Source organism: Lycium barbarum, chromosome 4 (assembly GCF_019175385.1).
Source record: "Lycium barbarum isolate Lr01 chromosome 4, ASM1917538v2, whole genome shotgun sequence".
NCBI lineage: Eukaryota > Viridiplantae > Streptophyta > Magnoliopsida > Solanales > Solanaceae > Lycium > Lycium barbarum.
Window position 1 is genome coordinate 47,440,059 of NC_083340.1, and position 15,197 is coordinate 47,455,255.

General features: G+C 42.0%; 1 protein-coding gene across 3 annotated transcripts; it reads left to right on the forward strand.

Moving 5' to 3' along the window:
* The first annotated feature begins 5,679 nt into the window (after positions 1 to 5,679).
* Positions 5,680 to 14,622, forward strand: LOC132635990 (pentatricopeptide repeat-containing protein At1g62350). Of its 3 annotated transcripts, XR_009580886.1 has the most exons (4): positions 5,680 to 6,092; positions 6,864 to 7,510; positions 13,481 to 13,818; positions 13,904 to 14,622. XR_009580886.1 is itself a non-coding variant. In XM_060352612.1 (2 exons), the coding sequence occupies exons 1-2, from the start codon at positions 5,793 to 5,795 to the stop codon at positions 7,278 to 7,280; spliced, it is 717 nt and encodes a 238-aa protein (XP_060208595.1). In that variant the 5' UTR covers positions 5,680 to 5,792; the 3' UTR covers positions 7,281 to 7,553. The 3 variants fall into 3 exon arrangements, 1 of the variants encoding a protein (XP_060208595.1); XR_009580885.1 differs by having other exon boundaries at positions 13,481 to 14,622; XM_060352612.1 differs by lacking the exons at positions 13,481 to 13,818; positions 13,904 to 14,622 and having other exon boundaries at positions 6,864 to 7,553.
* Positions 14,623 to 15,197: the final 575 nt, after the last annotated feature.

Below are 15,197 nucleotides of genomic sequence, written 5' to 3' on the forward strand. Positions count from 1 at the left end.
GCTTCAAGCTTCATTAATGACTTCCATGGAGTTTTCTGCTTTCTTCAGGTTCTAAGCCCTAAGTCGATGGTTATTCATGCTACCAACTTTTAAAAATAGTATCACCCAATTGATTTAAACACCCAAATTTACAGATTTAGAAATTTAAAGTAAGCTTCAAAAATCTCCTTCAATGGCGGCTTTAGTTCACTTCTTTAATAGATTTTTTTTTCCAAGTATAGTCATTCATGCTTGAGCTTAAGAGCCAAATTCCAACATACCAAGTTTAAATCGTCAATAAATCTCGAAATTAAAATTTCAAATTGAGGTCAATGTTCATCAATGAATGTCTGAATTTTATGGAGGTTTCATGAGATTTAACAAGTATCTTTTAGGCCCTTTTCCGTATTTTAAAATATAAACTATTTATTAAATTTGTATAAATATAATATTTGTTTAGTCTAACTCCTTTAATTAAAATCATACCAAACTGATTATGAGTCTGTTTGGATGGACTTATAACGTATGACTTATAAGGCAAAAGTCATACGTTACGAATCATAACTTGTGATTTTTGACTTATTTTAGCTTAAAAATAAGTGTTCAAAAGCATTTTTTTTTTGACCCAAACACTAAAAAAATTCTTAAATATTATTTTAGCTTAAAAGGGCCTAAAATAAGCTAATCCAAACCGGCTCTATGATGGGGTTCCTTTTTTTTCAAGAACAAATTAAATCAAAGCAAGAGTTTTTTTTGCACGGATTGCCCTTCTTTTGGGGTGGTCTTTAAATTTTGCCTCTCATATTTGTGTTCTTTAAGTTTTGCCCTTCGCTTGGATACCTGAGGTTCTAGGTTCCAACTCCCGCTCAGGCGTAAAATAAAAAAATAATTTCGCAAGGCAGGGCTGGGGGAGGGGGGGTGTATGCCGGATCCGGCATACAATCCTTAAGGAAAAACTAAAGTTATGCCGGAGGGGGCAAACTTTGCCTTGAGACATATATATATATATATATTTTTATTATTTTTTTTTACTTTTCAAGGCAAACTTTTAATTATGCCTTAAGGAAAAGTTCCGCCTTATGGGACATACTTTTAGTTATGCCTTAACTAAAAGTGTGCCCCATAAAATATAACTAAAAGTATGCCTCATAAGACGGAACTTTTTCTTAAGGCATAATTAAAAGTTTGTCTTAAGGAAAAGTTCTGCCTTATGAGGCATACTTTTGGTTATGCCTTAATTAAAAGTCTGGCCCATAAGACATAGTTCCTTAAGGAAAAGTTGTGCCCCATAAGGCATAACTAAACTATGCCTTGAGGAAAAGTTATGCCCCCTCCGGCATAGCTTTAGTAATTCATTCACAAGTTTATGCCGGTGGGGGCATACTTTTAATGGGCAAACTTTTATGCCGGACCCGACATAAACTTGTGAAGGAATTATCAAAGTTATGCCGGACCCGGCATACTTATGCCAAGTCTGCCCATAAGACATAAGTATGCCGGGTCTGACATACAACAACAACAACCCAGTGAAATCCCACATCGTGGGGTCTGGGGAGGGTAGAGTGTACGCAGACCTTACTCCTACCAAGGTAGGACGACTGTTTCCGAAAGACCCTCGGCTCAAGAAAAGCATAAAAGCATAAAAAAAGTCAGATAAGGCTAAGAAATTCAAAGCGACATGGAAAAGCAATAATATAAAATAAAATAATGCAATCGACAAAGATACCACAGGATAATCAAAGCACAGGAAATAACAGATAATAGCATAAATCCGAGCACACGAAATTATATTGCGATACTGCGACTACTAATAAGAACGGATAACGAGACTATCTACTAACTTTCTACCCTAATTTGGGTCCTCCAAACCCTCCTATCTAAGGTCATGTCCTCGGTAAGCTGTAATTGCGCCATGTCGTGTCTAATTACCTCTCCCCAATACTTTTTTGGCCTACCCCTACCTCGTCTGAAACCATCCATGGCCAACCTCTCACACCTCCGCACTGGGGCATCTGTGTCTCTCCTCTTCACATGCCCAAACCATCTCAATCTCGCTTCTCGCATCTTGTCTTCCACCGAGGCCACCCCCACCTTATCCCGAATATCCTCATTCCTAATCCTGTCGCTCCTGGTGTGGCCACACATCCATCTCAACATTCTCATCTCGACAACTTTCATCTTTTGAACGTGAGAGATCTTAACTGGCCAGCACTCCGCCCCATACAACATAGTCGGTCTAACCACCGCTTTGTAGAACTTGCCCTTAAGTTTTGGTGGCACCTTCTTGTCACATAGCACTCCGGAAGCAAGCCTCCATTTCATCCACCCTGCCCCAATACGATGTGTGACATCATCGTCAATCTCCCCGCTGCCTTGCACAATAGACCCAAGGTACTTAAAACTACTTTTCTTCTGGATGGCCTGGGTACCAAGCCTCACTTCCACGCCAGCCTCCTGAGGTGCTTCACTGAACTTACACTCCAAGTACTCTGTCTTGGTCCTACTCAGCTTAAACCCTTTAGCCTCCAGAGTATGTCTCCAACCCTCCAGCTTAGCGTTAACTCCGCTATGAGTCTCGTCGATCAGGACTATGTCGTCCGCGAAAAGCATACACCATGGCACCTCACCTTGAATTTGCCGTGTCAATCCATCCATCACTAAGGCAAATAGAAACGGACTAAGAGTTGATCCTTGATGCAACCCCATCACAACTGGAAAGTGCTCTGAGTCTCCTCCTACTGTCCTTACTTTGGTTTTGGCTCCCTCATACATGTCCTTGATCACCCTAATGTACGCCACAGGTACACTTTTAGCCTCCAAGCATTTCCATAGGATCTCTCTAGGAAATTTGTCATAAGCCTTTTCTAGGTCGATGAATACCATGTGTAAGTCTCTCTTCCTCTCCCTATACTGCTCCGCCAATCTTCTCACAAGATGGATGGCTTCTGTAGTTGAGCGTCCCGGCATGAATCCGAACTGGTTCTCTAAAATAGACACACCTCTCCTCACCCTCATCTCCACCACCCTTTCCCACACTTTCATAGTATGGCTTAGCAGTTTGATACCTCTATAGTTGTTACAACTCTGGATATCTCCCTTATTCTTGTACAGAGGGATCATTACACTCGCCCTCCATTCTTCGGGCATCAATGCCGTCTTAAAGATGACATTAAACAACCTAGTCAGCCACTCCAGACCTGCCGGCCCCGCGCTCTTCCAAAATTCCCCAGGAATCCCGTCAGGTCCGATCGCTCTTCCCCTGCGCATCCTACGAACAACACCCCTAACCTCCTCAACCTTAATACTCCTGCAATACCCAAAATCACGCCGCCTTCCTGTATGTTCTAAATCTCCCAACACAATGTCTCTGTCCCCTTCTTCATTCAAGAGTTTGTAGAAGTATGACTGCCATCTCCGTCTAATGAGAGTCTCCTCTACCAATACTTTGCCATGCTCGTCCTTGATGCACTTTACTTAATCCACATCACGTGCCTTTCTCTCCCTCGCCTTGGCTAGCCTGAACAATTTCTGGTCCCCTCCTTTCTCTTCTAGTTCAGCATACATGCGTTCAAAAGCTGCCGCTTTTGCCGTCGAAACCGCCAACTTCGCCTCCTTCCTCGCCATCTTATAAAGCTCCGTGTTTGTCCACTTCTCCACTTCATCCTTGCTTTCTATCAACTTCGCATACGCCACCTTCTTTGTTTCCACTTTCCCTTGAACTTCTCCATTCCACCACCAGTCTCCTTTATGCTGGCCACGACTACCTGTCGAGACCCCCAACACTTCCCTTGCTACCACCCTAATGTAACTAGCCGTCTTGTCCCACATACTGGTCGCATCCCCACTACTATCCCAGGCCCCCATATCCTTCAATTTCTCTCCCATCTCCAGTGCACTAATCGTGGTCAAACTACCCCATCTGATCCTAGGTCGGTCATCCACGACCCTCTTCTTCTTCGTCCTCTTGATCCCTAAATCCATCACCAAGAGCTTATGTCGGGTTGTAAGATAGTCGCTCGGAATGACCTTACAATCTTTGCACAGACCTTTATCATCTTTCCGAAGGAGTAAAAAGTCTATCTGAGTTTTAGCCACCGAACTACGGAAGGTTACCAAGTGTTCCTCCTTCTTTGGAAAACTCGAATTGGCTATCACCAACCCAAAAGCTCTTGCAAAATCCAAAAGTGAGACTCCTCCTCCATTTCTGTCCCCGAATCCAAAGCCTCCATGCACATCATCATAACCTCCCGAAATAGGCCCGATGTGTCCATTGAAATCGCCTCCCAGGAATAGCTTCTCAGTAGGCGGTATGCCTCCCACTAACTCGTCCAAATCCTCCCAAAAGCGCCTCTTCTATTCCTCGCCTAAGCCCGCTTGCGGCGCATATGCACTAATAATGTTCAAAGTGAGTCCTTCAACGACCACCTTAATCGACATCATCCTATCAGTGGCCCTCCTAACCTCTACCACCTGATCCCTTAATTCACTATCCACTAAAATGCCCACCCCATTTCTATACTTCGACCTACCAGAGAACCATAGCTTATACCCGTCTACCTCCTTAGCTTTAGGACCTACCCATTTGGTCTCTTGGATACAAGCTATATTAATGTTCCTCTTCTTAAGAATCTTAACTAGCTCTATGGACTTCCCCGTTAACGTCCCAATGTTCCAAGAACCTACTCTCAACCTAGACGCTCCTTTAACCCACTTACCCCTCCTAACCCTCGCCCCCGTCCCCAAACGAGAACATGACCCTAGTCTACCATCACTAAGCAAAGCCACAAGAAAGAGTATGAACTAATAAATTCAAAAGTCTAAAGTTAGCAAAATGTTACTACAAATGTATGGACAAATAATGGATATAGCAACCGGAGGTACCAACTCCAGTTGAACTGAACCTGGTCGCCGTCGGAAAACACTGTTCAACGTCTGAGTTACTGTTCACTGTTGAAATTCTGTTCCCAAATACCTGGAACAGGAGAAGAGATGAGGGGGGCGAAAGAAAAAAAATGATCAGGAAAAGAAAAAAAGGAAAAAAAAAACAGTAGGGAAAAAGAGGGGGCTGCCGGAAAATGGTGCCGGAAAATTCTCCGGCGATGGCGCGAATGAGTTCTTGCAGCGCCAACAACAACTAGGAAAGAAAAAATGAGAGAAAAGGGGAAAAAAAGGAGAAGAGAAGAAGAATTGGAGATGAAGAAAAGGGAAGGAGAAAAAGTAAACTTGGCCGGAAAAGTGGCCGGCGTTACCTGATCGCCGGAGTTACCTGGTCGCCGGACGCGGTCTGGTCGCCGGGCGTGGTGGCAGGTGGGGGGGGGGGGGGGGGAGAGGCAATGTTACCGTTGAGGGTAGAGGGGGAGATGAGAGAGAAGAGAAGAGAGAGAAAGCTGTTTATTTCTAAGGAGATTGAGAGGCCGCCGGGTCTGACATAACTTTAGTAATTCCTTCACAAGTGTATGCCGCTGAGGGCATAGCGAAATTTAAACTCTGCCTTGCTAATTTTTTTTTAAAATTTTGACTGTGTGTGGATTCGAACCTGGAACCCATGAGTTTTAGCCGAAGGATAAAATTTAAAGATTTCAAATATGAGGGGCAAAATTTAAAGACCACCCAAAAGAAGGCGCAGAATTGCCCAAGCAAGCCACTAGTTGTCGATATTAAAGGGTTTGATTTATCGGTTTTGGTAATTGATTAAAAACTCAGTGGGCCTCCGTGTAACCAAGACAGAACCTGTAGGGGTGTATGTGTCGTTTTCATAGCTAGTTCTCAATGAATTAGTAGCATGGTGACTTTGTAGCTCTCAGCAGTTGCAAATGTGGCGTCAAGGTCAAAATCTTCTGCGGCGAGCCTCACTACCATACCATAGATGCGGAATCAGACAAATCATAACTGGTTCGACATCATCATCGAGCCCAAGTGTGTCGATATGGAGGCGCAAGAAAGAAATGGGGAAAGAAGGTTTAATGGTCGCTAAGGAGCTTAAGCGCTTACAGTCTAACGCGGTTAGGTTTGAGAGATTTATGAAGTCACATGTTTCTCGTCTACTTAAATCTGACCTCCTTGCTGTTCTTGCTGAGTTCCAAAGACAAAATCTCGTTTACCTCTCCATCACGGTAACTATCTGATTTTTTTGCTATCAAGTTTCTAACTTTTTCTTATAAAAAGTCCAATGAAGGGTAAAATACTAGTTAAAAGTCCTTCCTAATTAATATTTCTTAAAGGGCGAGTTAAAGATAATCACAACAGATAATCTGAGAGTAGGGAGTAGTTTATTGTATAAATATAGAAAGGAATTTGAAGAAAAAGGTAGGAAAGATAAATATTACTATTACTTGTTTTGATTCCCCAAAACACTATTTAGTCCGAGAATGGGACAAGGAGATCGTGATTTTTTTTTTCCTTCCCACTTTTTTGTGGGTTTTAACATAGGTTCACTGCATACTGGGAAAAATGTTTGTATTATGCCGGTTGCTTTTGGAATTTTAAGATTGGGAAATTATTAGGCATAGTTCCTGTTAAGTCTTGGTTTGTTCAGAAGTAACTGTTGTAATATCTATTTATTGTTGTACTATTATACTCCTTTGACCAAATGTAACATTATGTTTGGCGATGTTGAACACAAGTGTGATCCCTGCTTGGAACATCATCAATTATACTTTGATTGTTAATTCATCTTAGTCAATAGAGATGCGATGTTCATCTTCTCATGTTTACTTCCGGTTGTTCGTTTTAAGTGGTAATTCTAGAGTAGAGCAGACTGCAGAGGAACTTTTGCCTAGACATAACCCCTTTCTTTAGCTTATTTGGAGATGGAAGTTATCCACACTTTCGTTAATGATTTATATAATGCTTATACTGCTGACTTTTACTCTTAATATTTGCAGTTGTACGAGGCTGTGCGCAAAGAAATATGGTATCGGCCAGACATGTTCTTTTACAGGGATATGCTTTTCATGCTTGCAAGAAACAAAAAGGTAGATGAAACAAAGAAGGTATGGGAAGATTTGAAGAAAGAAGGGGTGCTTTTTGATCAGCACACATTTGGCGATCTTGTCAGGGCTTATCTAGATGGTGGATTGCCTGCAGAGGCAATGCACATATATGATGAAATGAGGCGCTCTCCTGATCCTCTTTTGTCTTTACCTTATCGTGTTATATTGAAGGGGCTACTTCCTTACCCCGAATTGAGAGAAAAAGTGAAGGATGATTTTCTGGAACTGTTCCCAGATATTGTAGTCTATGATCCACCTGAAGATCTATTTGATGAGGAAGAATGGAGAAAGGAGAGCGATGATGATTAGAATATGCTGTTGACTTGCATTTTCTCAATGGCATTTAAATTTTTCTCTGGTCAACAAGATAGTGGAATGGTAAATAGGGAGTGCTTTGGCAGCAGATCATGAAATCTTTTAAGTTGTTGAACAAATGGTTGCTTCTGATTTTGAGAATTTGAAATGTGACCCAGAAAAACTGTGGTAAATTGGAAGTTTGTAAGCGGGTATGAAGCTTACCTATAATATCTAAACTGAAGGTTAGTTGGGTGCTTTTAATGAAGTTGATATCATTTTCTGCAATTTGTGTCGGAAGAGAACCTGGCAACTTTCTCGGTTTCTCCTTATTACGCTTCACTCTGATCAAAAGTTAATGAAATCCTCCCAATCATTGACGCTAGCCATTATCACCATCTCAGTTATTTATTCTTATGAGAGACGGTGAATGTTATCTTAGCAGAAATGCTCCACCAAATAAATTAATATATGGGTCAGTCATCCAAATTATTGGTTTTGGTTTCCTGGTTCTTCACGGCACTCTGGTTTCTGCGGTTCCATTCTTGAACTCTAGCAATATTTCATATAGTCACACCATGCAATTGACTTTTGATCTTGACATGTTTGAAGTATCAGGCTATGTGGTCATTAGATAGCATATTTTCAAGGCATTTCTGTCTACCTTTCCTGCTGTCATCTCTTGTAGGGCATTGTGCTATATCCTCTGTCGAGGTATTCTTACCAAACAATTGCCGCTTCAGGTCCATCAATCTTGAAATAACCCTTGGTCAAATTAAGCAAGAAAGTGTAATCATCAGTTAGAGGAAGCTACTCTATTCTAGAATCTCCAACTGCTAGTTTCTGTGAGGTTTTGCTTTTGGGGTTTTCAATATGTAACAACAACAACAACATACCCAGTGAATCCCACAACGTGGGGTCTGGGGAGAGTAGAGTGTACACAGACCTTACCCCCACCTTAGGTAGGGAGGCTGTTTCCAGAAGACTCTCGGCTCAAGAAAAAGCATAAGAAAGGTCAGATACGGGCAAACAAATCAAAGTAATTATGAAAATGAAAACAATGAAAGTAAAAGTAAATAAGCCATTATAAACCAACAGATACTCGCAGAAATCAAGAGACAAGAAACTATAGAGCAACATAACTACTCGTAAGAAAGGATAAACGCGACTACCTACTAGCCTTCTACCCTAATATGAATCCTCCATACCCTTCTATCTAAAGTCATGTCCTCGGTAAGCAGGAAATGCGCCATGTCCTGTCTAATCACTTCTCCTCAATACTTTTTCGGCCTACCTCTACCTCTTCTGAAACCGTCGCTGGCCAACCTCTCACACCTCCGCACTGGGGCATTTGCATCTCTTCGCATCACATGCCCAAACCATCTCAGCCTCACTTCCCGCATCTTGTCTTCCACTGAGGCTATTCCAACCTTGTCTCGGATGACTTCATTCCTAATCCTATCGCTCCTAGTGTGCCCACACATCCATCGCAGCATTCTCATTTCCGCCACTTTCATTTTCTGAACATGAGATTTCTTGACTAGCTAACACTCCGCCCCATACAACATAGTTGGTCTAACCACTTTGTAGAACTTGCCTTTAAGTTTCGGTGGCACCTTCTTGTCACACAACACTCCGGAGGCAAGCCTCCATTTCATCCACCCTGCACCAATACGGTGTGTGACGTCATCATCAATCTCCCCATTTCCTTGTATAATAGACCCAAGATACTTGAAACTATTTTTCTTCTGTATGACCTGGGTGCCAAGCTTCACTTCCACGTCAGCCTCATGCACTATATCACTGAACTTGCACTCCAAGTACTCTGTCTTGGTCCTACTCAACTTGAACCCTTTAGACTCCAGAGTTTGTCTCCAAACCTCCAGCTTAGCGTTAACCCCGCTGCGAGACTCGTCAATCAGGACTATGTCATCCGCAAATAACATACACCATGGCACCTCACCTTGAATTTGCCGCGTCAATCCATCGATCACCAAGGAGAATAAAAATGGGCTAAGAGTTGATCCCTGGTGCAACCCCATCACCACTGGGAAGTGCTTTGAGTCTCCTCCCATAGTCCTTACCCTGGTCTTGGCCCCATCATACATGTCCTTGATCGCCCTAATGTACGCCACAGGTATACGTCTAGCCTCCAAGCATCTCCATAGAACCTCTCTTGGCACTTTGTCGTATGCCTTTTCTAGGTCTATGAATACCATGTGCAAGTCCCTCTTCCTCTCCCTATATTGCTCCACCAGTCTCCGTACAAGATGAATAGCTTCTGTAGTTGAGCGCCCCGGCATGAATCCGAACTGGTTCTCTGAGATAGACACGCCTCTCCTCACCCTCATCTCCACCACCCTTTCCCACACTTTCATAGTGTGGCTTAGCAGCTTGATCCCTCTGTAGTTGTTGCAACTTTGAATGTCGCCCTTGTTCTTGTACAATGGAATCATTGTACTGCATCGCCATTCTTCGGGCATCTTAGCCGTCTTAAAGATGCCATTAAAGAGTCGAGTCAACCACTCTAAACCTGCCTTGCTTGTAGTCTTCCAAAATTCCCCAGGAATCTCATCGGGCCCGGTCGCTCTTCCCCTACTCATCCTACGAACAACACCCTTAACTTCCTCAACCTTTATACTCTTACAATATCCAAAATCACGACACCTCTCGGAGTACTCCAAATCTCCCAACACAATATCTCTGTCCCCTCCGTCGTTCAAGAGTTTGTGGAAGTATGACTGTCATCTCCGTCTAATGAGAGCGTCCTCCACTAGTACCCTGCTATCCTCGTCTTTGATGCGCTTCACCTGATCTAAGTCACGCGCCCCCCTCTCCTTCGCCTTGGCTAGTCTGTACAACTTCTTATCCCCGCCTTTGTCCTCTAGTTCTGCATACAAGCGTTCAAAAGCTGCTGTCTTTGCCGCCGTAACCGCTAACTTTGCCTCCTTCCTCGCCATCTTGTACAATTCCCTATTTGTTCGCCTCTCCTCATCATCCTTGCTATCTACCAACTTCGTATACGCCACCTTTTTTGCTTCCACCTTCTTTTGAACTCCTCCATTCCACCACCAGTCCCCTCGGTGCCGACCACGGCTACCCTTCGAGACCTCCAGCACCTCTCTAGCTACTTCCCTAATGCAACTGGCCGTCCTATCCCACATGTTGGTCGCCTCCCCACTACTCTCCCACGCTCCCATAGCCCTCAACTTCTCCCCCATCTCCAGGGCACCCGTCATGGTCAAACTCCCCCATTTGATCCTAGGCCTGTCGTCCACGACCCTCTTTCTCTTCCTCATCTTGATTTCCAAATCCATCACCAAGAGCTTATGCTGGGTCGTTAGATTCTCACTCGGAATCACCTTGCGGTCTTTACAAAGACCTTTATCGTCCTTCCTAAGGAGTAAAAAGTAGGGCTGGGCATAAATACCGAAAATCGAACCGAACCGAAACTTCAACAAACCTAACCGAACCGAACTAGTTTGGTTCGGTGTTTGGTGTCCACCGTAAAAAAATCGAAACCGAAATAGCCGAACCGAAGTTTGATAAAACCGAACCGAAAAACTGAACGCGCACCGAAATTTAATACATTACCCAAAAAAAAATTAAAATAGTCCAGGCCCATTAAGTTTAAAGCAAAAAAAACCCAATTGTAATAAGTCCTCTTTTGCATTTGTATCCCTAATTTTCCACTTCAATTGAGAAAATCAAATATCCTTAACAAAGAAAGATAACTAGGATGTGTCTTTGGGATTAATGTATGTCCTTTATGTGTTTTCTTAATTATTCTTACAGTATGTATATAACACCTAGTAATCCTATATCATGATTATAGTTTTCTGTTTTTGTGTATCCTGTTTGTTTGATTTTGATTTCAATTTATCAGTTTTATGTTTTATTGCTTTTGGGAATATGAATTAGTGTCAATGGAATCACTTCTAATATTATATCCAAAAAACCGAATTGAAAAAACCGAAATCGAATCGAACCGAACTTTAAAAAATCGAAACCGAAAGAATCGAACCGAACTAGTTGGGTTCGGTGTTCGATGTCCACCTTCAAAAAATCGAACCCGAAATAGCCAAACCGAAGTTTGATAAAATCGAACCGAAAAACCGAACGCCCACCCCTAGTAAAAAGTCTATCTGCGTCTTAGCCACCGAACTACGAAAGGTTACCAAGTGCTCCTCCTTCTTCGGGAAACTCGAATTGACTACCACCAGCCCAAAGGCTTTTGCAAAATCCAACGGTGCAACTCCTCCTCCGTTCCTGTCCCCGAAACCACAACCTCTATGCACATCGTCATATCCACCTGAAATTGACCCAATGTGCCCATTGAAATCTCCTCTGATGAATAGCTTCTCAGTGGACGGTATACCTCCCATCATCTCGTCCAAATCCTCCCGAAAACGTCTTTTCTCCTCCTCACCCAAGCCCGCTTGCGGCGCGTAAGCACTAATAATGTGCAAAATAAACCCTCCAACGACTAGCTTAATCGTCATCAACCTATCACTGACCCTCTTAACCCCTACCACCTGTTCTCGTAAGTCATTATCTACTAAAATGCCTACCCCATTCCTATCCCTCGACCTACCTGAGAACCATAACTTATACTCATCCAAATCTTTAGCCCTGGATCCTACCCATTTAGTCTCCTGGACACAAGCTATATTAATCCTCCTCTTCTTAAGAATCTTAACTAGTTCGATGGACTTCCCTGTTAGAGTCCCAATATTCCAAGACCCTACTCGCAGACTAGAGACTCCCTTAACCCACCTACCCCTTCTAACCCTCACCCCCGTCCGAGAGCATGACCCTAGTCCACCATCGTCTACCAAAGCCAGTAAAGCAAATATAAACTACTCGACCAGGCAGGAATCAATACTAAAACACAAGTTAGCAATAATCTAGATGAAAGTGTAACTACTGCGACAAGAACGAAACAAGTAATGCAAGAATGCAAATTAGCTGCAAGGATAAAAGACAAAGAATTAAAAAAATAAAAATAAAAATAAAAAAACCGGAGGTACCAACTCCAGTTAGACAAAACCTGCTCACGCCGGAATCACTGTTCACGCAGGAAACACTGTTCACGGCGGGAAGCTCGAATCTGTCGGACCAGAGAGAAGGAAGGAGAGGAGAGAAGAGAAAAGAAGAGAAGGAAGATAGGGGAAGAAGAGGAGTGGGGGTGGAGGTGGGTATAGGGCTGTCACAAACCCTAGGAGAGAGAAAACTTACCTGGGGAGGCCACCGGGAGGTTGCTGGCCGGAGTTGGGGGGTGGGGTGGGGGTAGGCGAGGGAGTTGGGGGTGGGAAGAAGACCCTTAGGTTTGGTTGGTTTTCCTAGAGAGAGAGAGCGCTCAGAATATGTGGGGTTTTCAATATGTGAATATTATATATTTGTTGCTGTAGAGTTTTTGCTTCCAAGATCGTGCCTCGGCCAACAAGCATCATAAAATCAAATGGAGAACCTAATTCGTTTTGAGGCACCTACTTGTTCGTCTCAGAAGTTGAATGGGATTCATTGAGAATTTGGCTGTACTAGTCTCATGGTGCTCGTTTCTTATGACCGTTTGTCGTTTCAGAACAAGCCAGATATATGATGTTTTCTGATTAACTCGAGCATTGACAAACCAGCTTTCCTTCCATGTTCAGGATGGAGTCTCTTTCTGCCTGATGGTCTAGAACTTTGAGATATGTCCACCACTATTACCTTCATACAGTTATATCTTATTTGCTGAATACGTTATTTAGTGAGAGTTTTCTCCTCTTAAGTGTTAAAAATCTTTTTTTTTTTAGAGAATGTTAATGTTGATTAAGTGTTAAAAATCTAAAGCCCAATAATATGCTAAATTATAGACTGTTGCACAGTTTTCAAGTGTTAATGTCAATAGTATCAACCATACTAATGTTAGAACATAATCTAGGCTATTCCTGCTTGTACTTGGAATCACATTTTGATACAGGCAATCACCTCTTCCATTAATTAGGAAAGAGAAGGACAAAGCATAAAAGACTACATAAGAATCATCTCTGTTGAATCCAACACTCTTAGGTTTGAAGCAGAGGCGGATCTAGCCCTTAAGATATGGGTTTAGGGTAGCCCAGTAGCTTTTGTTCATACCATGTATTTGTATTAAGAAATCCATAATCTTTTTTATAAATAGTTGATTGTGAATCCAATTATTATTTTATGTTAACTTGAAATCTTTGTAGGAATCCATAAACTTCAAAACCTGGATCTGCCTTTGGTTTGAAGTGATACAGATATTTGCTAAGATGCTACGATCTGAATGTTCCTGCTGTACTACCATAATGAAGAGACAATCATGTTTTTGTATGAGCCAGATTGCAAAGCATGTTTGGTCCTTCTTTGGTCAAAGTTGTGGCATTGTAAACATGAGGCAATTACTCATATCTTGGTGGCTATCTAAGGCTAATATGATATCCATGCAGTGCTATTACAATGCCTCCCAACAGTTATATGCTGGGAGATATGGAAAAATAGATGGTATGACAATATTTGCATGTCTGGCAGAGTTATTGTTCAGCAGGTCTGTAAAAACATGACCATTCTATTAAATAGCCAATTTGCCACAGTCCAATCGCCTTTATCCTGGAATTTGATGTGTAATGCAGTGGAGAAGGCAAAACAAACAACCAGTAGTCACCTGGTTAAATGGAATAAGCCTGCGTTTGGTTGGCTAAAACTAGACATTGATGGCTGTTGTACAGGGGATAGGGGAAGCTCTGGAGGATGTTGTATCATTAGAGGCAACCTTGGCTGCCTTGTCCTGGCCTACGCTGAATACTATGGCCAATTCAGTAACAAAATGGCCAAGGCCAAAGCTCTTTTACAGGGTATGAAACTGTGTGTTAGCATAAGTTCCTTTTATGTGATAGTGGAATCTGATCCCCAGCTGATTATTAACATGATTAACAACAAATCCAACATGTCATTGATCAGATTGTTTACCTCTCAAGTAGTGTAATTTTGTTTTTGTCCACACATACCGAGAGGGCAGTATGGCTGCTGATTAACTAGCTAATATGGGGAAAGATTGAGAGATCAAGTTACATTTGATGAAGCTATATCTCTGCCAGAAATAGTGAAATCAACAGTGAAACTTGATCGAGATGGTACCCCAAACTTCAGAATAAAACCAAGGAAGAATCATTTTGTTATAATGATGCTAACACTAGATACAGTGGTAGTACTGAATCTTGTATAGTTTTGTTAACTGTGTGTATGGCATCCTTTTGTGAAGCTTATAGTAGTCAAAATGTGATGGAGGTAACCTCGATCAAGTTAGGCAAACATTTGTAATCAGATGTATATAAAAATGAATTCTATCATTTGTCATCATGTTCTGGAGGCTAAGGTTTATGTCTTCCTCCGTGTACTGGTTCTTTTTAATTATATATAGGTTGACTTCCCTAACACCCATCCTCCGCCATGGATGACTGTTGATTAGAAAAGGTCTGAAGAATCAATTCTACTTTACTACTTAGCAAGTTGGATAATAGTGCAATTATACTAAAAATGATTTTATTGTAGTACCACATTTCTAAAGCACATAATATAGTGTGTACTCTAAATACTTAAAAGAAAGTTGAGACAAAATATGTCACGAAAAAAAGATATGATACACGTCCAAACTTTGCTCTTTAAGATATTGGTCAAACCATTAGAGGTTCCTGTTCCTCCATGGGTACAAAATCAGAGGTAATTTACTATATGCATTCTAATCTTAAGAACACAGCCGAAAGTGAGAAATGACTAAAATAACAAGACATGAAATACTAATTAACATATATTAATATGAAACGTATTGTCAGTTAGCTGAACAATGAAAAAATCTTTCCTTCAGCAGCCCCCCCAGTTGCTGGACTCGGTCATTAATTGGAGGTTACTTGTTTAACTTGGTAGCTA